Here is a 25,664-nt window from a genome sequence, read left to right as displayed (position 1 = left end):
AGCCTGTAATTCTCTCTGTACCTTAGCCCATCATCACGGTGAAAAAACTAACAAAATGATCTCCCCCATCAGGTCAGACGCAGTCCACCATGATGCCCTTCACGCTGTCAGAGCTGGTGACTTTGTCTCGCTGTCTGAGGGATGCCTGTTTGGGAATCATCAAGCTGGCTTACCCTGAAACCAAAACTGAGCACAGAGAAGAATACATGGCTGCCTTTCGCAGTGTCGGCGTCAAAACCAACACCCTGATCCAGCAGCGCATTCAGGCAGAGGAGAAGCGTTGGGTGCAGCTTTTCAAGGTGAAATGCATGTAGCACAGCATTTATCTTTAAAATGAATTGCGTGTAAAAGTTTAGTAGCATTAGTGTCTTGAAACCCACACACACTAATAAAAATACCGGAGTAATTGAATCAGAAGACAAGGATTTTTTTTTATATTGATTATCTGTTGTTGTTGTTGTTGTTATATCCATTGATTATAAAGTAATCTACATTTTAAATAGAAATTTTATAATTAAAATTTTTATCTGATTTTCATGTGTCCAGTAGTTTCAGATTTGACACTTTGTCCTCAACTTTTTATAAGCCTAAGAACAAAATCTGATTTTGAACTTTTGTAAAAAACTTTCCTATATAACAGCACTCCAACCTTTCCTTGAAGATCAATTTAAGGTTATTTTTTTACATAGCACTACATCATCTTGCTTAAATGCTGTCCTTTTAATAAACACAAGTTAGTTTTAACATATTTACACTGGGGCAAATAGTTGCTTTCTCTCTGTGTTCACTGATTTTGGTCACCATATTGTACACTGTGAAGTGTATCCCCTTATTGTATGTATGTACACAAACACAACCAACCAGTCTTCCATGAGTCCAACAGAATTCAGCACAATAATATCTTAGAAATGTAATATATAATAAAATATGTCTAATAGTGTTTACCTTTATGAGCATTTAACATTTTTTACTGAACTTAAGCATTTGAAACATCATGCAGAACCTTAATGTCTAGTAAAGCACAAATCCATTAATTTGACTAAAAAGTCACATAAATGAAGAAAAAAACAACAACTTTTGAACCTGCATCAATTTGTGAAGTAATTATACTTTTGAAAAATCATTCAACATGTTTTTTTTCCTTCTTTTTTTACAAACATATGTATGAATATTATTTAATTGTATTATTCATCCCTGTTTCTCACGTTTGTTTTCTATCTTTCTTTTATCCAAATATGATAAACTGTGTAAAAGCTGACTGTCATATGCCTGCATTCAGTAAAACGCTTGTATGTTGTTGGTGTTAAACATGTATGCATGAACAGGCAACGACAGGAAGACAAGGTGGGGAACAATGGAGGTCACCCTGTGGTTATTTACTCAAAGCAAATGAGGCAGAAATTGGCATTAACTTGATTCCTCCCTTTCAGCGCTCCTTGCCCCTTCCCTGCACTCTCTGTTGAAGACAGTGTTGGAGGGACTTTGTTCTTGGCTGTTAGACTGAAGGATTTAAAAGCGAACACGGGCGTTCCGTAAAAGGTGGCAAATACACAGAGAGCATGTCTGGAATTTTCATAAAAGATCTGCTCAAAGGCCCCTTGTCAGCTGAAACGACCCATTAAAGAAGTGGGGAGCAGGGAAAATGCATTTTCCAAATTGAACGCTGGGATTTACAGTCAGTTTAACGCCGCTGACCCCTAACGCGCTAATGTTTGGTTCGTGTCATCAGCCGTCCCTCCCCATCTTTTATCACCCCATTGTCGAGCTATCTATTTAATTGAAAGAAGTTAATTGAATGAAAATGATCAACTAAGCTTGTATTAATATTGCTAATGGAACTTTCTTCTTGGCCATGTTTGGAGAACGATGTCACGCTGGAGTTTGGGAAAGGCCCATTAAGGTTTGCACTTAACCCGATGGGCTAATTAAGGAATGCTTATTCATTGCCAGAGTCACGGGGCAGGTCTGCTCCGAGCCCATCGCAACGTACCTGCTACAACATTTTGCACTTGCTATTATTGCAAACTGTGGTTGCTTCTTGGTGATTGGCCATGATTGATCGCTGCTATATGAAAATGACGTGCTTTAGAGAAGAGCATTTCGATTGAAATATTCCAGCTGAGGGTATTATATGGAAATGGCCCAGGTTGATATGTTACATCCCTGCAGATGTATGCAGGGTGAACTTGAGAAGATGCTGAAATGTTTGAAGAGATTTGAAATCCATAGTGACTTCCTAATGGAGCCATTTTAGAAACATTCCCAGGTTTATAATGGGTTTATTAGCAGGAATACTTACTGTCTAATATACATTTCCTCATATTTTTATTGGGAAGCAAAGCAGAAACTTGAAATTTGAATAAAACACCATATGCAGTAATTGCATCAGCTTTTTCTATAGTAGGAATTTTATCTAAGAATTAAGACCGTTGTTTGTAGTTTCATATTTAACTAAAAACTCTGTCCAAGCAGCAACTTTTCCAAATCTTTGAGATCATATCCAAATTTTTTTCTGGCAATAATCACAAAAAGGGGTCAAAAAGAAAAGAGCAGAGGATGGTGGAGTCACTGATAATTAATGTCATCATTTGTGTTAGAGATTTATAATGTTTTAATAGCTTGTGCTCTGATTTAAAAGACTTACAGTTACTTTGATCACATTCTCACTTCCCAATTCTGTAATCCTTTTTATTGACCTGTGTTTTTTTTTCCTCCGGTTTTCCATTGTAATGTAATATTTAGATGTAGAAATCGAAAAGTCATTGCAAAGCTTTCTGCAAATACTGATCAACATTGCATCAATGCCTCCATTAGAAGTGTGTAGGGGAGAGGAAAGCAGTGCCACGTGCACCAACACTTTGAACCGACGCTGCTCTGCATGTCCAGCCCTTTGTCTGGTGGCTGATGTCAGCAGACTGAGCCAGTAATTAATAGGGCTGGACACTGGGGGACGGCCCAAGTCGTTTTTCTTTTCTACTCCCCATAAACGGCACGCTAATGGCTAAATTCTCAAATTGCTCTTCCCCCACACCCCTCACAGATATCAGGCAACTCATTCTGTTGATAGGCTTTTGATTAAAAAAAAAAGCTTTTTTTATAGGCACTTTTTTGAGTTTCAATGTATAATGTGTGAAAATTAAAGATGCTAAAGTGTGTGTGTTTGTGATATACAACTCAGGTCATCACTAACTTGGTGAAGATGGTGAAAGCTCGTGACATCAGACGACCCTTTTGTCCTGCGGGTCATTGGCTTTCTGAAGAGGTCAACATCCGAGCCGATAAGGTATTGAACTGTCGAGACATTTTCCCTTCAATATTTCGGAGAGTTTTTTTTAATATATAACACATGAAGTAGAAATATGAAAGCGCCTGCATGAAAGATTACAGGTTGTATTCAAACAATTGAGGTTATTACGTTTTATAACGACTTTTAGTTGTCAGCACAAGAAATTCCAGTAATAATGGAAACAATTTAAAGTTAATTTAAATAATTTATACATAAGGATGGAAATGGATTTTCCTAATTTTTTTAAAAAAAGACAAAGCTATATGCAGTATATAGAAAAATTGTTTTTACATCAATGCAGTCTACTTTTATTTTGCTGAGAATGTTTGCTTTAGGTAGTGGAACCTAAAGAGTGCACCAGTACCTGTGTCTGTCACTCTACCTAATTGTAGTTCAGTAATATTTTTTTTTCTTCATAAACACTATGTTAGTATAAACCTATGACAAACAAAGGCCTTAGAAATAATAATTCAAAACAAAACAAAACACGGAAATACAGCAGTAAGGAAGTAAAGGCATATCTCTCTTGGTTTAGTCCAACCAGACATGTTATTTCAAACCATTAAACAATTTAACTCTGATTTTAAAAATATATAAGATGAACAAAAAACAACAGATAGAAAATGAAGGTTTGGAGTAAATAAATGTAATACTTCCGTTCCTATATTGCAATTAAAATTAAGAAATTGGAAAAATCATGATGAACGTTTATTATTTTGGTAAAGAATCTTAATTATCAGTTTAACAGTAATTGGAAACTTTGAGTAAATGATCAGTCATAATAGCTTGCACATCAGTTATGATTGTCTAAATTGTTTGGGTTTATTTTTGTATTTATTTATACAGGTATAGCCCCATTGAGACAACAAGATCTCATTTTCAAGAGAGATCTGTTTTGGACAATGCATTGATAATAATTTAAGACATTTAACAGTTACAGACAGACATATATCAGCAAAAATCCATACAAAGTAAAGATCCATAATTAAATCTAAATGAGAAAAATGCTGATCTTCGTATCCTCCTCCTCTGTCATCAGGTCACTCAGCTGTACGTCCCAGCTGCGAGGAATGTGTGGAGGACACGGAGAATGGGTCGCATTGGACCACTTCAGTCAACTCTGGATGGTACTACAATGATCTTTCATTTATGTTTTTACATACATTCGACCATTATTTTGTGCTGCAATGTTTTAAAAGTCTGACTTTAGACCTGTTACTTAGTGTTGTATTTACAGGTCCAGTATTATGCAATTTTTTTTCTCAACAGTTCTAAAAACATGCTGTTTTGGTGCCTACTTATGCATATTCGTGAGTAGGCGTGTCCGTAGATGCTGACTCCACACAACAGCTGATCACTAGTGATTTTTTTTTTGTTGCTATCCACACACTTATTATTGTTTTCAACCAAAAAACTGCACATTACAGTAAAACACATGGCTATTTAAGAGGCTATTGTGATTGTGAGTCAGACAAATATTGTTTCAGGGTGTGTGTGTGTGCGCCGTGCAGCATCAACAGAATCAATCAGCTGAGTCAGCTGCTTCAAACACTCACCGGGGCTGCTACGTTGCTTTCATGTCATCTTCTCCACTAATTATTACAGGAATAGTCCATTCAAGGTGATAGTCCACTGTTTTGTCCAACTGCTGCATTGCATTGTGTCACAAACACTTCACATCAAGTCAAAGGAGATGCAATGTGATATAATGGTTACTAAAAATGGAACGGCTCCGGCTGCTACACCGTTGCTGCCCACTGCTCTTCGGGGAGGGGTTAAATGCAGAGAACACACTTTGTGTGTGTAGCTTTACATATATGACAATAAAGTACAATATATATTCTATATTAAACTGCAGTGTCTGTTTTAACTGTGAGATAGTCTGAGAGGGTAGGAGGAGCCAGGATTGTCAGGAGGAGGATTTTCCACCTTATGACGTATAATTGGGGGAAAAATCTAACTCGCCCGTTTGGAGCTGACTTTTTACAAAATGTGGAATAACAAGGGAGGCAGGAAACAGAACTTTATCAACTTTGGTCCTCTGAATGAGGCTAAAGGGTTGTATATCACTGTAGCAAAACCATTATAAAGTGAGTTTTTCATAATACTGTGGCTGCCCCTTTAATGTACAGCTCTGCTACTCCAGCATTGTTTGGTGATGGCTGAAAAGGTGAGGCTAGTGTCAGATTGATGCATAAATGAACTTGGTCCTTTTTCACTTTTTGACACATGCAGCACATTCTCTTCACATTGACTGGTTAGGCTTTGAGCAGCTAATAGACTGAAACAGGCAGAGCTTTGTAAAGTCTGGATCTCTGTGAAGTGTGGTGTGAAAACAAGCTGATAACAATGTGTGTATGATCTACCTAATGCCACTCCAAGGCTGTATGGGATAAATTTAATTAGTGTGAAAGTACCTGATGAACCTAGCCACATCTGGGCTGTGTGTTTGTCTGGCCATTCTCATTTCCTTAAATGGACGCCCCCCCAGCTGATGAATGAGCAACATATTGACCACTCCGAGGCCATATTTCTCCACAAATGCAGATCAGATTGACTAATTGAGCAGAATAATTGTGCAGCAGTGGAAGCCGCTTAAGAGGCTAAAGAGCAGTTTAGCTGTTGGGACTTTTTTTTTCTCTGTTTGCAAATGTGTGAAAATGGCCAAACCCTGAGTTTAATATCAAACCAATGTCGGCTTAATGGATGAAGCTTGACAGATGGATGTGTGCAGTTTAAATAATGGTGGAATCAAAAGGTTTTCGAATGGAAACTTCTTAATGGTAAATCGTGGGTGAGCTAAATCGTATTCATGCTTTTCACCAGTGAGGTGAGTTAGTGAAGTGAGGTTTACACATGAGCACAATGTTTTGGCTATCATTTTGCAAATTTACAAAAACAAGTCGTATTGTATTTAAATTATAAACATTAACAAAAAGATTTTAAGAGTGAGCTTAGATTTTATTAATACTAATGAATTAGATGTATGCATCCTACACTGGCTATAATTCAGCTTTTAACGAGGCACTTGTTTGGAATGAAAAGCAATGCCTTTTTTCAATAAAATATTAAATACAATTTATATTTATAAGAACTTAATATGTGCCCTTAATGTCTGGATCGCGCAGCATATTTGGATAATTTGTTTTTGTGAATTCTTTTCCCAGCATTACAAACCCTGTTGTGTGTTTTGTGTGTGTCTGCAGTCGGCTCTGAGCCTCCACAGCTGACTGTGTCTGAGGAGAGACATCTCGCCATCCTCACAGAGCTACCGTTTGTTGTTCCCTTTGAAGAGCGAGTGAAGGTACTGCACTATTACTGCAATGATAATAAGAGCATTGTATAGAGAAAAAACTCCTGTGTAACATTAGATAGACGATGCGCAGTCTGCAAAGCAGTGAAGATTTATTGTTCTCTAAATAAAACTTATGACACAATGAATAATAAATATGATAAAATATCTGATCTGGCACATCATTTTGTTATACTGTGTAACGAATACAGAGTAGTCAGGATTTGTGCACATACATTTCTTTTTTTATAGAATTAGATTTTGATCATGTCTCTGGGGCTGCCAGAAATTAGAGAAAAATGGGGTCACGACCTGTAAAAGTTTGGGAAATACTGCTTTAGGGTATTTAATGGTACCAGAACACCTGGCATTGGCTAATTCATGTGATTTAGTGTAGGCGGTAAAGAGACTATTTTAACACTAGGGAACAGTTTTTCAATTTGATGTTAGAGATAAATATTTTCTGTTTCCACTGATACAATAGGGAGGGACAAAGCTATTGTACGGTGCTCACCGTATTTACATGTGGCACTTTGTTTATGTTTGGCCTATGATAAAGAAGATTGTTACGTTTTGATGAATATGTAGAAGCCTGAAAAACTTGAATGCAATAATTTCAGCTGCATAAATCATTTCATTTGTTACAATTTAGTCGTGCAACTTTCTAGCTATGAGCTCAGATTAACACACGCATTTGTTATTTGTAAAAAACAACAATTATTTTGGTATACTGACTTCATTTCTTTGCTTTAATTTCTCTGTAATATCTTCTGGAGAACCCGTTTCTGCCTGACTCAAAGCTTTTATAATTCGAAGAATGTGTTACCAACCCTGTATCTGTTTTTTCCATCTGCCTTGTAGATCTTCCAGAGGTTAATTTATACTGACAAACGTGACGTACAGGGGGATGGGCCGTTCCCCGATGGCATCATTGTCACCATCAGACGCAACTACATCTACGAAGACGCCTACGATAAGCTCTCACCTGAAAATGGTATGCCTCGCATTACAGCACTCTAACAGCAAGGAAGCATTACGTGTGTATTTGGCGTTAAACACATAAAAATGACATGTCTTGGTTCTATCTATTTTTGGAAAATGTGCAACTCCACTGTTGTTGTTCCTTGCATTTATTTGAGGAATAGGAGCAGAGGAGAGAACACGTGGTGTAATAAATGTTGCCATCGTCACTGAAACTCTTGTTATGCTCTGTAAAATGTGAATGCAGGGGGTTCAAGGTTTTAGCTCAAATTAAAAATGAAGGTTAGCCCTCTTTTTGTATATAATATTGAATTTCTGTAAAGCCTAATTGCGTTTGCGATTATTTTAATGGTTCACATAAAAGCCGAATCAATTATTTTAAGTCACCTCTTTTGTGTTTGGATTTGAAAGGGTACTTCAGAGATGGCAATCTGATTAAAAAGAGTAGTGGGAGACGTGAGCTGAAGACATGATCTATATCATTTATGTGTCTATAAGTTATAGCTATGTTGATTTATCACTGTACATTAATTATTCTGAAAGATGACCTTTTACAGAATTTGATTTGAATATTTTGCGGGTCAAGAAAAATGCTTTTCTGCTAAACATGTTGGAAGGGAAAAAGATCACAATATACTCCAAATATGTTTTTGGTTCTTTTTCTGTGTTTCATGTGAATTGTTGTGGTTTCCCTCCCCCACCTGTGTTTAAACTTAAAAGCAAAATTATTTACTCTAGTAGATAGTATAAACAAATAACAAATAACACTACATTTAGAAAGTCTTTCATCCATCTATTTGATTCTTAATATTCTATGACAAACTCAAACTACTCAAAGCATTTTAACTCTTTGGACTCGATATGAGTTTAAGTTTCTTCCCTGTGACTTTGGGTATATTAACAAGGATTAATTCAGACAAAAAGACATTTTAATGTGAGAACAAAATAATACAAAAGCTCTACTTTATCAACAGGTCATTTTAGGACACTGATCTCTTTTCAAACTGTTTTATTTTTTGTTTTTTTAAATTACTGTTTTAATGATCAGTATCTGGTAGATTTGTCTAGTTCAGCTGTTTGTTTTAGAGATCACTAAAAAATGTGCCAAAAGCAAGAAAAAGTGGAAACTAATCATGTTTTTCATTAATGTTGTAAAATGACGGCTGGATAACCAACAATTATGCACTTATCTCTTCTGTATTTTAGATCAGCAGTGTGGACAAAGGATTGCGTACTACTATAATGTGTATTGCACGGATCAGTTTTAATCACTGTCTTCTTTGCTGCACTTTTATAAAAAATGTGTTATTGTTTTTTTTTGCTAATATATCTTGTGCAGTGTCCTAAAATGCTTGTAGTATTATTTTGTCATGTCATCCCATTAGTCAAAAACTAAATCACTGTGTAACACTAAAAGCAACATTCAGTCACTACACAAAAGAAAAAAAACATCCATGTATCCATGTTTTTATTCATACCACACCATTAACATCACAGATATGTATGTTTATTTGTTATACGTCTAAATGGAAATCATTTGAAACTCATATTTCTGCTCTGTCATAAATGCACCCATCATGTCAGTCGGCGCTTATAAAAATAAACAGTTCTTATGAGCCAAAGCAGCTGCTTTGTTGTTAAAATGTAAAGTTGACGTCAGTTTATGAGGTTCAGATTCTTTCAGGGAGCGAAATCTGTTTATTACCATTATAAACTGGGAGCAAAACCATCAACTACTAAACAGAAGAGGCTGCCCGTCCCATTAATTCCCATGCTGGAAACGAGGGAAGAATGAATGTGAACTTGAGAATAAAAATCAGTGCAAGCCACAGAAAGCTATTGGTGACGTTTATGGAGTGTAAATAAAAACCCTTTTACTGTGACTATGAACCATTAACTGTGTTTTTTTTAAAATCTTGCCACATCTTTTGTTGTTTTCAGAACCTGACCTGAAAAAAAGGATTCGAGTCCATCTGCTGAACGCTCATGGTCTTGATGAGGCCGGCATTGATGGCGGTGGAATCTTTCGTGAATTCCTTAATGAGCTCCTGAAATCGGGCTTCAATCCCAACCAGGGTTTTTTTAAGACCACCAATGAGGGCCTGCTGTACCCAAGCCCAACCGCAGAGATGTTGGTGGAGGACTCCTTCACCAGGCATTACTACTTCTTAGGGAGGATCCTGGGAAAGGTGAGTCAGACGTATGAAACTGACTGCAAAATAAAATATGTTCTCACTGAACATGTGTGAACTAGATGCTGACACTGTTGAAAGAAGCTGTATCTATTCATTTTTATTCTCAAGATAATGAGGTTAGGGTCAGAACCTACTCCTGGCGACAGCATCTGAGTTTTGTTGATTAGCCTTTGTGCTTAATCTGTTGACAGTTTTGTTTTCCGGGCTCTTCCTACTATTTATTAGAGCCTAATGTTTCTAAATCATGCCTAATGCATGTGGTAGTGATTGTTTATCAAGATGCGTTGTTCCTGAAAGGTGGGCAGGTGGGGGGGTGCTATCATCCCAACCCAAAGAAGAATTACCTCATGACAAGCGGTCGCCTCTCAATTAGGGCTTCCATTAGCCGATGATTCCTACCTCTTGTTTGTGTAGTGATTGCATTTGTCTGGCACTAAATCAGCAGGCCCACAGAGACAGGACATAAATAAGCGTTCAAAGCATGTGGTAATAGCATTTTGATCTGTTTTACAGTCAGGACCATCCAGATCTCTGTTCTGGTCCGCTTATCAGCGCGCGCTGACTCCTCCTACGGTCCTTTTCTCCCCTCGTCCTCTTTTTTTCCTCCTCAGTTTTTACCGAGTGGGAAATGATCAATCAGCTTAGAGGAGCTCTCTCCGCCCTCTCGTCTACGATATTGTGCACTTCATAGCTAATGGTTCAGGCAATTAGGTGGGGGAAATTAATTTGAATTTGACTTTCACTTAACCCTTCCTTAAGTTCCTCTTTCTCCATAAAAATGGACGTTTGAGCAGCCATTTAAGAGGCATATTGATATTTGTTTAGTGCTGCTATTGCCTGGATAAAAGGCGACCGTTTATATAGATTGGGATTGCATCACCGCCTCTGCAGTGTGCACAGTGCAAGTTGTGGCTCAAAGGACATAGGAGATTAATAATGTTAATTAATGTCCGAGGCGTGCCATTGTTGTGGGGTGATGTATTACAGGCAGGAGTGGCTTGTCTCGGGTACTCACTGAAATGGGATTGAGCATCAGAATAGAGGCCGGTCGTCATCCTTCTTCCTCACTTGTCCACCCAGCTGACAAGCAGAAAGATTTAAGCCACAAATGGGGAAACATGAAAACAGGTTACTTTAGCTTTAGTGGCTTTGTCGTTTTGGGTCTAAAAAACAAAAAAAAAAGTTAATTAATTCCTAATGAGATGGCTTGCGACAAAAAAGCGTTTCTCATTAGGTGATACAACATCTCCCCGTGCTTCATTCGTCTCTCATTAGCAGAAAAGCTCTGGCCTCATTAGCAGAGACCCTCCTAAAAGGGTGAAGAAAGTGTTGAACCTCCTTCTTCTGCACGGCCTCTCCTCAGTGATCCACATCAACTGATTGCTCCCATCTAGGGAATCTGAGGATACTGATTCATAGCGATGTGTTTGAAAAGCATTATAATTCTATTGATTCCTAATGTTGTAAATTAAAGAATTTATTTGGCAGCTAACAGAATGCACCTGCGGTGTCGGTGGCATTTATTTCACCTGATGGTGTCGCGATCTGCTTTAATTGCGTTGCCACTGCACTCACTTATATTAAAAGGCCTGGACTATAATAATTAATTCCAAGCAGCTCAAGTCATTTTGGCACAATTTCTGGCAATAAACACTCATAAATAAAGCAAGTGGCACTGGGAAAATAAGGCTACAGGTTTTTTTCCATATACTTATCGCTGCCTCTTCCCGGCACAAGTGTTATTGATAGGTTTCAGGGGGCCATGCTAGGCATATGGTCTCAAACGAGCAGCAGTCACAAGAGAATTACTAAGTGGATTATTTTACATAAAAAATAGACAATGTTTAAAGTTGTTCAATTAACCCGTGTTTAGAAAATAGCTGTGATTTATGCACGCTTGTGTGTTTAAGATGCATGCATTATGGAAATCCTCTGGATTTATAATCCATTTAGCTGATGTGGTCAGGGTTTTTAGTGCAATCATTTATAAAGACCTGTATATTTTAATGTCGCCAATGGGCTCTTTTTTGGACTATTCCAGTACATTAGCTTAGGGTTTTATGAGTCACCTGCCCGGCTTTGCCTCCTAATGGCATCTGAGGTCAAGGTGAGTAGCAGCATTTATAAAGTTTGATTGCAGTTGAACACAGGAAGCACACGTGTTTAGGATCACATGTGTTGTGTGTATGACTCTCTGTCTTTTGATGATGTGTTTTATCACTGAATCCTTGATACAGATCAGCAGAGATTGATGTGCAAATATAATCACCTCAAGATAAAGATGCGCTCATAGATTCTTACATAGGTTGTACCACTTTGAATCCAGTTTGATATCAAAATGGGCCAGAATTTTGTTGTTATTGATCTGCAACTTATTAAAAAATGTAGAAAAAAAAAAGTTTAAAAGACGTATGGACCATAAAGGTTCAGCTTAAAATAATTACAAACATAAGAAGCTAATAAAACATCACAAATATAGCTGCTACTAGTCTTCCCTCCTCTGATTAGGCCAGAAAGTGTCTGCACTGTGCTTCGCCTTAAAGTCAATATGAGATCAATGATGAGTGCCTCTTGATCAAACTTCAATGTTTATTTCCTTTTAGCTATCCAAGGAGTGCACGTACTAGTAGCATCTGTAGGATGGAGGTAGAGTTTTATTCTGATCCATGTTTTTCTTTATAGGCTCTGTATGAGAACATGCTGGTGGAGCTGCCCTTTGCCAGTTTTTTCCTGTCCAAGCTTTTGGGAACTAGTGCAGATGTGGACATCCATCACCTGGCCTCCCTGGACCCAGAGATGTATCGCAACCTTCTTTTCCTAAAGAGCTACGAGGGCGATGTGGAAGAGCTGGGCCTCAACTTCACAGTGGTCAATAATGATCTGGGACAGGCTCAGGTGAATAAATGATTCCTTTCTTCTTCTGTTCAGTTCCCAATCAGCCATATTTCTTCTCAGCTGTTTGGCTCTCTTTAAGATGTTAATAATTCATTTCCTCGATGATTTGTCACTTTTGAGCTGTGTGAGAGATAAAGCACGTCCCTGCAGCCTCTGTAAGCCTCAGTGCCAGGAACGCTGCTTCACTGTTGACTGTTCCACCTGCCGTTCCCCCCGAAACAATCTCACAGCACGCCTGACAGAAGCTACGAGTCGCTTTTAAGCACGGCCCTTGCAAAGCTCATGGCTGAAGCGACGAGGTGCTAACAACGGCACTCTGAGTCACCGGACCCAGACCCGCACTCCACACGGAGCCCCTGTTTGCTCAGGGCCTTAACACGTCTTATTAGCTCTTCTCAAACAACACCTGAGTTACAATGTGGCCTTCCTGCTCACAAACACGGCACGGCAAACACCATAGGGAAAACAATTTGTGAAAGATTAGGCACACACTTGGGAGCAGTCTGCCCTGCATTTGCCCTTCTGTGATAGCCAAAGCAAGCAAGATACTGGCAGTAATTCTCTTACATTAGCACATAATAAGGATCCAAAGCAAGGAGAGACTGGTGAACTGTTAATGAGGCGGAGACACTCATGAGGTTAAAAAAATACTAACAGACAAAACCTGGCAGTAATTTACTGATTGTTGACCTTTGTCCACTGTTTGGTTAATATTATATAACCCATTAAGTTGTTTATCAGAAAGTTTCATGTTGATATCAAGGTGACAATTGATATTGATTCTTGAGAAAGCTTTCTGATCAAGCATGTTTTTATTAAGCAGCTTTTATTAACAAAAGTCATGGTATTCACACATGACCAAGGTTATCTGAAAATATGACTAATTATAATAACTGCTCGTTAAATTCAGATCACAGATCAAGATGGACATAACATGGTCTGACGAACCACATTTTCCAAACAACCTCAAAATGTCAAAAAGCACATAAAAGTACAATTTAAAAAAAATCTAAATTGCATTTAATAGTTTGTGTCAAAACTCAAGTTCACACTAAGCAGATGGAAGCAGAAAGCAATGGGTAAAGATGTGCATTATCTTCTTCCAATGCAATGAAGTCATCATCTAGCGGCTTTATGAACAGAGATGAGCACATCTTATCAAGTGCTAACTGCTTTAAAGCTAATGAAAGACGAACCTCAGGCCAAATTGTATTGGAGCAGATGTTCTGTGGGCGTGCTCTATTTAGAATCCACGAAAAACACTTAACCCAGACACTCACAGGAAGCCCCTCCTTTAATCAGAGTGCTGTTGGAAAACAATTTAATGTGCACCTCCTGTTTGATGGTCGGTCACCTGTAGCATGCAAAGATGAAGAGAGCACTCTGACTTCCTGAAGGCACTGTACACATTAAATACAGACAAAAATCTAAAGAAATGGGATGAATCAGGATTAAAGATTAGAACTGAAGTGACTGGAGTAAGATTTTTAGAATAAAGCTGAAGTCACCTTTAAACATATCAAACCGCTGAAAGGTGCAACATAGCTTATTACTTACCGTATATATCGAAATTAGATCTGGAAAACCTGAAAAATGAAGAAGATCCTTGCATGTGTATTTAAAATATATATTTTTTAAAGCTAAATGTTTTCAGTTCTTACATCAGTGGTTCCCACTTTGAACGAAGATGAACTTTCAAGCCCCACCTGCGCTCATTGCCCCCCAAAAAATACTGCCAAATCACATTTTATAATAAATCAAACACTAAATTAAACTAATCACCTGCATAAAAAACTAATTTAAAAGTGCAGTACTCAAAAATAGTTTTTGCAATCTGTGCTCAAAAGAAAGAAGAAAACAAAAGGAAATTCAGTGCACGTATGAAATGAACTTACAGGGAACAAGTAACATAATGTTTCATAATGCAAGTGACATATTTCATAAATAAATTAAAACTTAAAAGCTAAATTAAACTAATTACCTGCAAAAAAAAAAAAAATTAAAAATGCAGTAGACAAAAATACAGGAATAGTTTTTGCTTTTTTTGCAATCCGGGCCAAAAAGCTTCAGAAAACCATCAAAATGATTGTTGGGTCCTCTATTTTATATTAAAATTAACTTGTTTATTCTTGCCATTAGGACTTCAAGAAGATTGGAATTAAATTGAAAATGACCTCCTGTTTGTCGCGCCCCACCTGTCATGTCTTTATTCCCCACCAGGGGGCGTGCAACACACTTTGAGAAGCACTGGCTTACATTCATTGTTGCAGTGTTTACAGTAGATCACAGAATAATCAAACCTCTGCCTCCAATGTAGGTAGTTGAGCTGAAGCTGGGAGGGAAAGACATCCCAGTGACCACAGTGAACAGGATAGCCTACATCCATCTGATGGCCGACTACCGCTTGAACAAACAGATCAGGCCTCACTGTTTGGCCTTCAGACAAGGTCTGGCCAACGTCGTCAACCTTGAATGGCTTCGTATGTTCGACCAGCAGGAGATCCAGGTACGCTGCTCAGGAAAAGAGGATTTCACATGTTAAAGTTTTTTTATCAACACTCAGTAACTGAAAGTCTTACTTTTGCATCTCAATAGGTGTTGATATCTGGAGCCCATGTGCCAATTTGTTTGGACGACCTCAAACACTTCACCAACTACTCTGGTAAGATCATCCACAGATTAAACTAAAACATACTTGTTTGGAATTAGGGAGTCGCTGGTTTACATGATCGCTGCAGTCACACTGATTGTCTCACCAAAGCCCATTCAAAAATCTGGCACTTTAGTGGATGAATGAATGGCGACACGAGAAATACACAGACATGACGGTTAATAAAAGCCGTCGGTAGAAGTAGTAACGACTCTGATGATGGGACAGGAAGGGGGCACACGGTAGAATAACTAGACACCGCAAAAGTCACTAGATACAACGTGAAAAGTAATATGATTTGTTGTTAGTTGCTTTAAAAAAAAAATTCATAAAATAAATAGAAGCTGGGGAAACTCACTGATTTGGCAGCGCATCTTGTTAACTCTATACTACATATTTACTCTGCTGTGCTGAATGTCAAAGTCTGCTTCACATTTATACTCAATGTGTGATGAGCAGTCAGCACACTTTTCAATTGGCAACTAACTCCAGCACTCAGAAAAGTTAGGAAGTTTGCAGTGTTTCACTTTCAATACCAACATCTGGAAATAGAGATGATACAGAATATCACACCAGGGCAAAAAACAACAAGAAATAGTCACATTATCATCACAGTCAACTTTCATTTTCCTGATTTTTATGCACAAAAAAAACTTAATAGAAAAACTGCAGAAAATGCCAAATAAATTTAATAAGTTGTATTCAAAGAGGAAACCACAAAAAAATTATGTCAATTCTACCTTTTAATTTGTGGAAAATTAAACTTCAGCTCTCAGGTTTGTAAAGCTTACAGTTCTGAGAATAGAGAATCAAATTTGTTTTGTCTGCGACCTACTGAAATCAGGTATGTAACCCACTCTTGGGTCCTGGCCCACAGCTTTAAAATCCATGCCCTATAGAGTGCACCAGGTTCAGAAGATGAATGAAACAGAAAATCATTTAAAAAAAATATTATTGCAATTTAAAAACATTTCAAACAAAGAGTCTGACTATTTTCTAAAATGAAGTTAAGCCAAATTTGTATTTTAGAAAATTTTATTCAATTATCTATTTTCTTTCCTGCTTGTCTTACTTTATTCATAGTAGCATTGTCAGATGTTTTTTATGCACTTTTTATTTATGCAATTCATAATGTAACTTGTCTCCTTCAGGTGGTTATTCAGCCACTCATCCGGTCATCCAGATCTTCTGGGAGGTGGTCGAAAGCTTTACAGACGACGAAAAGCGCATGCTGCTCAAGTTCGTCACCAGCTGCTCCAGGCCGCCACTGCTGGGCTTCAAGGTGACGCTTTCTCAGACACAATCCATCATTTTACCTCCTCCACTCGCTCCGCCGTCTCTCCACTCCTGTGTTCCACTGTTATCTGCAGCTTTTCAAAGGCCCACAGTAGGGAGCATTTCCTTTAATGTCTCAGTAATGATAATGCTCAGACTGATAGCACACCTCAGAATGATGATGTCACAGGACCAGGGCAATGTGCTAAAACTTATCTTTGTGTACACACTTTGAAAGTTCATGACCTCAGTGTGTGTGGGCTCGGCTGGACACCTTAGCTGCACAAATATTCCCATTCAGAACTTGGTATGAGGTTGAACTTTTCAACTTTTTTACCCTTTTGTGCGACACGACAATGAGTGGCAATTTCCTGTGAGACAAATGAGGGCGGAAAATACACCTGTCTACATCCGAACGCGGATTCAACACTGCTGAGTCATTACTGCTAACCTCCATTTGGGAGATGATTTCCTAAGTGGGCACTGTTTCACTTTCTCCCAGACTTGATTTGTAGGACTCTTAAGTAGTTTCAAATAAGCGATAAAGAAGAAAGTGTTGCTCAGGGCCATTAAATACTTTTTATGTCACACCTGGTCTAACCAGGAGCTGTAATCATAAAATGATTGCTTTCAGTACTCAGGCTAGCAGCCATTAATTAGGAAAACTTTATTGTTGTTCTCCAGCTGAGTTCGGCTAAAAAAACACTTCCTAAATTGTTGTCATGGTGCCTCCTCTTGAGTTTGACTGCAAACTGTTTTCACTCTGACTTTGTGCAGCGAGTGACTGCTCCCCCTCCCAACTCGCCGCCTCTCTGGCCTGGAAAGGGCGATAATTTGTGAGGGAGTGGCCTCTGACCCGGCCCTCCGCTCCAGCCAGCACAGCCTTAATTAGCTGTCGTGAAAACGGCCCAGGATTCATTAGAGAAGAAATAGCTCTGTCAGTAGAAGCCATTTTAAAAACATGATGGAAACTCTTTTTTTTTTTTTTTCTTCCTGCCTCTAATGATAGCCGCCGTAATGACACTTTCTCAATAAGCAACGATACTTTAATACGGTAATTGTCCAAAAAATTGGGTCATTATGGCCGATTCCCTGAAGAGACATTTAATCGGGCGAGTGTTAGCGCTCGAGATGTATATGCTAACTTTAAAAAGCGAGATGAAATCAAGCTGGGGCATCGTGATGGAAAAGGTTGGTGTCACTGTCTGCAGATGAGGTGGCCTCATCAGCAGAGAGGAATAAAAAAAAAAAAAAACCTGGATAGACAACATGAAACCACCATTTCTCCTGCGGCTCATCAAAGGGTCAGACTGTAGGCCGGCTCCTTTCAAGCTCTGCTCCAATTTTCCTCAATTTATGCTCCTGCTGTATTAGCTTAGCACCTAATGTCTCTCTTTTAACATTTATCCCCCTGTGCAATTTGACATTTATTGCTTAATCGGGATTGGTTTGGAAATTGTGATCATTACTGACACACGTGGGTCATTTTTCACTCTTTAAATGCCACAGGATGTTCCCATCACAGCTCTCCTCTTTGTCTTGAACAGTAAAATGTTATCACAGCTTTGAAGTTACTGATACTTCCTGTCTGATTTAGTGTCTTTTGGTTTTTTTTATTGCTAATTGCTATGTCTGTCTTTCAGGTGGTTCAGGCACCCACAGTCCTGGAGGGGCAGATTAAATGTGTCCGTCCTCTAACAGTTGTGTTTGAGCAGAGTTTGTACATCTCTGGTGTATATTCAGAGGGCTGGGCAATATATTGAGATTCAACATATGTCAAGTTTTCTGTTTTGGCGATATTGGAATTTACAATATTGCCTATAATGGAGTCGCTGCTTTCTCTACTTATCAGAAAATCACAGTTAGATTTCCGAGTGTGTCCTACTCCTAACCCAGACCTTCACTTAAACAAGCCAAGCTACAGTACTCACTCACACGTGCTGTCCCTTACAGGGGAAGCCAAGTGTACAGCTGTTTGTTAATAAATGTCCCAGTGTTGTTACGTATTTTTGACTCTTTTTGTGTATGTTGACGTCCTATGTATTTTTGTTGTTGTTTTGTGCATTTTTTTGGGTCGTGTATGTTTTTCTTGAATTTTTGTTGTACCATTGTATATTTTTTTCCTTTCAGGTCTTTTGTTTATTTTTATATTATGTATTTATGTTGTCCCATTGTGCAATTTTTCTCTTTTTCTGTCCTTTTGTGTATTTTTGTTGTTTTTTTGTGCATTTTTTCTCTCTTTTTGTGTATTTTGTTGTCCTATTAAGTATATGTGTTGTTCTTTTGTGCATTTCTCTGTATTTTTGTAGTAATTGTGAGTATTTATTTGCTGTCATTTTGTGCATTTACAGTACTTTTGAGGCCGCGAGTTGCTCATGTTTGTGATACACACAATTTATTTTGTTTACCAATTTTAAAGCCCTGCGATGTGATTTTAGCCTGTGTGACATTTTTCATCAGAAAATTTAACCCAGAATTGTCTTATAGACTTTATTTGAATTAAAACCAGTAAGATTTATATCGTATATCACTATTAAGACATACATTTTGGTTCACATCACCCAGCCCGAGTGAAGCCTCTTGTTTGGATGTAACTGGTCTCACAGTAACTGTCTGTAGTCATTCTGCTGCTGTTTGTGTGCTTTGAGTTTGTTCTTTCATTTTCACGTGTTGAAATGATCAATGTGGTGAAATCAAGTCAGTTTAACTGGTTTGTGTTCATCTGTTCCTCCAACAGGAGCTCTACCCTGCCTTCTGCATCCACAACGGAGGCTCCGACCTGGAGCGCCTTCCCACTGCCAGCACCTGCATGAACCTGCTCAAACTCCCTGAGTTCTGTGACCAGAACCTGATGAGGAACAAGCTGCTATACGCCATCGAGTCCTCTGCCGGCTTCGAGCTGAGCTGAGCCACAGTGACATTAAAGTTTTGCTTTTTTTTCCTGTGTGTTTTTGTGTGTGCCAAGCTGAGGGTGAGGAAATCTAAACCACTCTGAAGAAATGTTTGCAATGATGGAAATGTAGTAATTTTTGAACGGCCATGTTGCTTTTATACGTAGTTATATCTTCTCGTGCAGAACTCATCACTCGCTGAGACGAGGACAAAAGCAGCTGCTGCTCTTTTGTTCGAGCCAACACAACAACAGACATTTGACTTCTCACCAAAGATCCAGTGACATCCTGTCAGATAGGCAATAGATCAGACAGACCAAGTATCAAAATGGGGATTAGGGGGGAAATCATGTAGTCATGTTTTTCTGCAGAAGTCATTGAAACACTAGTTTTCAATTTCTTTCTAATTATTCCCTATGATAATTATCAATTATCCAATAAGCTTTCAGTGAGTGTGCACACTTCCTCAGCTTATATTCAGGGTGTCCGCGGGGTCCTAAAAAGTATCAAAAGTTGATAAATTAATTGTGGAAAAATTAAGGCCCTTAAAAAGTATTAAAAAGTCTTAATCGTGATTTTATGAGGTATTAAATTTTATTGGTATTCAAGCTTGGATTCGTTTGCGTACTCGGAGCTAGATTGCCTCGGGACAGCGCATACGTGACAGTAAATGTTCTGACGCTAAGACAGACGAGAAGAAAACAAAAATTCAAGTCATTGAAACACTGGTTTTCAATTTTTTTCTAATTATTCCGTGTGATAATGATCAATTATCCAGTAAGCTTTCAGTGAGTGTGCACACTTCCTCAGCTTATATTGCTGGAAAAATGGGTGAAAATACAATAAAAAGCTTATGGTTTTGTGAATATGTATATGTTTACATATGTTCTGTTGTATTTTGATTTTAATTTACTATTTGTACAGTATTCTTTTTCTCTTCTTTGGTGTGTGTGGAATAGTGGCTCTATTTTGAGGCTCTAATGGTGAAAAGTGTACCCAACTTTTGCTATTTTAAGGCAACAGCTTCAACTTTAAATGATCTGTGTACCAACAGGGTGAAAGACAACAAATAAAGCAACTTTTCCTTTTGCATTTGCATACCCTTTAAGTCTTTGCGTATTTACCGTAGTTGATTATGGTTTATCCTGTAAATTACAATGTAAAACTGCTTTGTGGGAAAATCTCCTCAGTTTTATGACCTCTGACATATAATTAAAGAAACATCCAGTTAAGAAACACTGAGCAGAACTGTTCTGGCCTTGAGATGCATTATTGAGCTGAGCACAAATTAAGATTGTGTGCGTTTTGTCATAAATCTACTCGCCCTCTGATGCAGTGCGGAGGAGATCCATCCGGATGTTGGACAGAGTCCATGTCTTCATCTCTTCAACACGCTGCCCTATGCTCTCACCTTGGAGGAAGAATCCTACACATTCTCCAGGCCAGGGAACTTAAAGCAGTAATTGGGTCTTAAAAACCAGCCTTGTCGTTGAAATGAGGGATTCATCTCGATTACTCTGAGATTTATTTAAGACAATTACCTCGTGATGGATTATAACTGACAAAGCTAATGTAGGATGTTATGAATCATATTTGGTATGTAATATAATTTGGCTTGCTGGACATTTACAAGCCAATTGGAGCTCGTTTGTGTTCCTGCAGAGTGAGAAGTTCAAAAACTTAAAACCACTTGGATTTGAGTGATTTTAATCAATGCAGTGAAATCCTAATGCTGAATAATTATCATGTCGTACATTTATTTTTCCTCGTAGTTTGACACATTGTTGCAGACCTATTGTATTAATATAATAATTCTGTTTTTTTTAAACACTTATTCCATTTTTCCACTAAGAGGCAGCATTTTACAGAACAAGAACTACCTCTGAAACTGGCGAATGCCAACATTTCTGCTAACCATAGCATGAGTTTTACTTATTCATTTATTCAATAAGGATTTTAGAAACAATAGATGTAAATATGCCATATTATAGCAAAAAGGCTCATTTGTATCCGCAGTCCCATAGACGGATTAAAAAACTTAGTAATAAGACAAAAAAACAATCTTCTACTTCTCATCCATACAACTACAAATACATATTTTATTTTAGGCTTTCCTAGAGATCTGACACTTAATCCCATAATAATAATAATCTGATGAGCATCAAAAGAAATCTCTAACTTTAACCGATTAATACGAAAGACACAATTGTTTAATCTCTCACATTTGTGACATTTCAATTGCTTTCCGTGCACTTGATAACTTGGAGATTAGTGCGTTTATATAACTTATTAGAAAGGATGTTTTATACTGTAAGTATTTGTCTGTAATTAAAAACATGGCAGAAGCTGTTTATTGTGTATTAAACCTGGTGAACTTTGTTAAATCTCTACAAATCTGAAAATAGACACATTTTACTGTAAGTGATTAACAAAGAATGGCATCACTGCATTAAATATTCCTTGACAAAATGGATACTCATTAAATACACAAATTATTACACATTTCATAAACACAGTCCATATTTATTACCAATAAAGTACAAAATGAAGACACAAAAGCGGACTTGACTGATGTGAGATGGTGAAGGGTTAGGGTGAATTTAACATCAGTTGAGGCTTGAACTCACAATTTCATGGTTGAAAAATCTGTCATTTTTGGGTGGGTTGACTGTCAGTCTTATACTTTCTGTTTGTATTACGGCGCCATCTATTGTACACTGTGTGACCTTTCATGTGGGATTTTTTTTATTTATTTATTAATTTTGAAACAAGAGATTATTTTAGGTCAACGACGCAAAATATTATTTCATCCAACCTTCTGGGTGGAATGAGGATTTTTTAGAGATGATTGGATGGGAAATGTTCCTGATGCCTGAGAGCACATTAGTGTGAGTGTTTCTGCCTGTTGAGACATGAAGTGGAATGAGAAAACCTTCTGTGGTTGGAAAAATCCACTCAGATTCCACTTGCACTCATTTACATAATACTTTAGAATGACATCCATGATAAGGAAATAAAATCTGCCCATAAAGAGCAAAGCAGTGGGTTTTTTTTTTTTTTTTAACAAACTGGATGTTGATCAAAATATAAATATTTGTTTGGCTCCAATTATTTGCATGACAGTTAAATTCAAAATGCTGTAATTTTGTTTTTTTTTTAAATCAGTTTTTAAGATAAAATTCTCATATTTTCTAAACATAATCTATAAATACTCCTGTTTGAGTATAAAAAAAAAAAACAAGCATTGAAATAGTATAGTATATATTTTCATTACCATATAGTCAAACATTTTAATGCACTGTAGGTTCATTTTTTGATCAATCAAAAATCTGTGTGGATCGTAGGAATGGTTATTATTTAAAATCATCCCCTCACTTTGATACCAGTTCCTGAACAGTACTTTTTTTCAATACCAATTTTAATAAATCAGTTGTAAAGACAAAAAAAAACATTTTTTAATAAAATATTTTAATGTGGATTAAAAAGTATTGACAATGCTTAAGAACTATAGTTTTGCTCTTAGTTATGCCAGTCTTTGTGTTGGTTGTAATGAGCACCTGGAAATCTTTAATGAGAAAATAAATAAATAAATGATCAGAATATTGATTAAAAATACCAGCTTAGGCAAACTGTCCCCAAATAAACAGCTAGAGCTAATTTAAACATTTGGTTGAAAACCAAAGCAATACAGTATTCATGATTACATTTAAATTATAGTCAATGTAAAATTACAAGACATATTTACCACAAACTTTTAGAAATTGAACCACTTTATTGGTGTTGCTAAATCATTTATTCATCTTTCCTTCAAGTTTATAGTTAGTCACAAATAAAACACACAGAGACAATCACACACAAGCAATTTTTTTCACTGCTTTCATCAGATTTGGAAGAATAAACCTACAATTGTCTTTTCTCGAGAAAAAGCAAGTCATCAATATTCTATGAAATGTTCTCCTTTTACTCCTGTTCCCTTTGTCTGATTATCAGCTACGCAGTCAGGTGCAGCGATCAAAGAAAAGTGGTTGTGATAATGTTTAGAAATGGTTATCGACTGTATGATATATGATGTCCTGTGCATGAAATCTATAGCGGCGATCCTTCCCACTCACCAAGTCTAATTAGATTCTGACTGCCCATAATGCCCAGTGTAATTAATGGTGATCTGTCATTTTCATTGGGTCCTCCTTCGCTGGCAGTGGCTTCGGTCAGCTTTTACTGCAGAAACGACCTTCCTTTAGCTTTGGAAATCAATGCCAGTCTGTCATTTCAAAACCATATCTGCAGTTGTCTCTGGGTTATGATGAGTTCAGTTCATTGCACGTAATAATATGTGTGCAGTATGTTTTTTTTTAAAGTCGTAAATAAGAATATGCATGCAAATGGACAAACAAAGGTAGCTTTTTCTTTTTTTTTTTTTATATTATACCAAGTTCAAGTACAAAAAACTTTGAAGAGTTTGAAAAACTACCCCTAAATGATAGCTTTGAGAGAAGTAGCTTTTATCTGTATTTAACTTTACCATCACACAAGTTGCACCCAGAATTAAGAAGTAGCATCCCCAGGAATAAGATGTATATTGAGTGTCTGAGGTCGGATCAGAGTCAGGCTAGTGGGTTAGTTCAACTCATCTCAGGCCCAGTTTTAAAGCAGAGTTTACATGTTCTCTTTGAGTGTATGTAGTTTAAGTTTTGCTAATCTGGTTTGACACTTTATAGGAGTTTCCCAAAAAAAAATAAAAAATCAAATCAAGCTAAACTCCATTAGCAATTCCCACTAAGTATACTAAATTATATTTATTGTCATCAATATGTAAATAAAACATGCATTTTGGTTACGTTTTTTCTTGCAAAATAGTGCTCTTACCATCACAACAACGGAAAACTGACTGATCTGGCAACGCTGGACTCCAGGCAATGTATCCTTTTATCCAGCAGAGGGCGCTAATTACTTTCCTGGAGGGCTTCATTAAAACGGTTTCTTATTCATTACATTTTAATTTAATTTTAATTAAATTTTCGTATGAAAGACATTTGTCATTTGTCTGATGTGGTCAAATTTTATCTTTTTGTTTATAGCAAGAAGTTTCACGGATTCAACGCTCAATGACGTGCTGCTTTCAGGTACCCCTCGTAAAAAAACAAATCATGTGGCTTAAATTATTTCCATTAAAACATCTGTGCTCTTTCTGTCCCAAAACCTGTTATTTCCTCTTTGTGTTTACTTATTTAATAATAATAATTAAAAACAACTGTAATAAAACGCTGTTTTAAATTACAATGTTATGGTTGGTTTGCAATATGATGACGAATGTTCTCATTAAAATAAGAAAAGAAAGGATAAGATGCATTGTTATTGCAAGCCATACATTATAAGATGTTTTAATGCAAGTGAGAAAATCATATAAACATGAAATATAATGATAAGTAATAGTTGAGAGGGGAATGTGTGAGCCAATGTTGTACCAAAGTATCTTAATATGCAAATAAAATATAGGCTACACCAGACATGGGCAATTTTTTTTACAGTAAAGGCCACAGACATGTGATTGTCCAATCTGAGGACCATATTATTAATATTAATATTAGCCTTTAGAATAATGACAATCTGATTTCATCGTTTTTGTGTTTCCATGTGTATTTTTGTTGTAATTTTGTATATTCTTCTCTCACTTGGTATGTTTTGTATGTTTTTAGAGTCATTTTGTGTGTTTTTGCTGTCATTTTGTATATTTTCAGATTTAATTTTGTAGAAGTCGCGTGATTATGAAGTCATTTTATGTGTATTTCTTTCCTTTTATTTGTGATTGTCTTCCTTTTTGTTCATTTTCTGTCATTTTGTGGGTATTTTGTGTGTATTTTTTTTTTGTCGCGTTTTATGTGTTTACTTTGTGATTTACTGTAACACCATTCAGCTGTAACGTCCAGTTATCTTTTTGATGTTGCAATTTGTAATCACAGCCCTAAATCATTAGAATTTTTTTTTTAATTTCATTTTAATTTTTTTATGTAATTTCGGTCTTCCTTACTGATTGAAAATAATCTCTGAATCATTTAAAATTTAGTCATTTAAAAATTGCTAACATAATATTTTTGATTGATAGCAAATCGTGGGTTTAATTCAAGGTGCGAAGGTGAATCTATTGAGGTAAGGTATCGTGCGCCACAGCACGACGTTGTTCGAATTCCGACAGCACGTG

At 37.1% G+C, this 25,664-nt stretch overlaps 1 protein-coding gene across 1 annotated transcript in view; it reads left to right on the top strand.

Annotated features, from left to right (window-relative positions):
- Window positions 1-20,557, top strand: part of ube3c (ubiquitin protein ligase E3C) — a 31,111-nt gene extending 10,554 nt beyond the window's left edge. The window contains exons 14-24 of the mRNA XM_028434600.1: window positions 73-299; window positions 3,179-3,283; window positions 4,326-4,413; window positions 6,493-6,590; window positions 7,440-7,572; window positions 9,501-9,748; window positions 12,437-12,649; window positions 14,967-15,155; window positions 15,245-15,311; window positions 16,451-16,581; window positions 19,312-20,557. Of these exons, the coding sequence (XP_028290401.1) occupies window positions 73-299; window positions 3,179-3,283; window positions 4,326-4,413; window positions 6,493-6,590; window positions 7,440-7,572; window positions 9,501-9,748; window positions 12,437-12,649; window positions 14,967-15,155; window positions 15,245-15,311; window positions 16,451-16,581; window positions 19,312-19,482 (1,670 nt within the window). The 3' untranslated portion in view covers window positions 19,483-20,557. The remainder of the gene's footprint in view (window positions 1-72; window positions 300-3,178; window positions 3,284-4,325; window positions 4,414-6,492; window positions 6,591-7,439; window positions 7,573-9,500; window positions 9,749-12,436; window positions 12,650-14,966; window positions 15,156-15,244; window positions 15,312-16,450; window positions 16,582-19,311) is intronic.
- Window positions 20,558-25,664: the final 5,107 nt, after the last annotated feature.

Source organism: Gouania willdenowi, chromosome 20 (genome assembly GCF_900634775.1).
Source record: "Gouania willdenowi chromosome 20, fGouWil2.1, whole genome shotgun sequence".
Lineage (NCBI taxonomy): Eukaryota > Metazoa > Chordata > Actinopteri > Blenniiformes > Gobiesocidae > Gouania > Gouania willdenowi.
The sequence above is the reverse complement of the archived record's forward strand: the minus strand, read 5'-3'. Positions and strand labels throughout refer to the sequence as shown.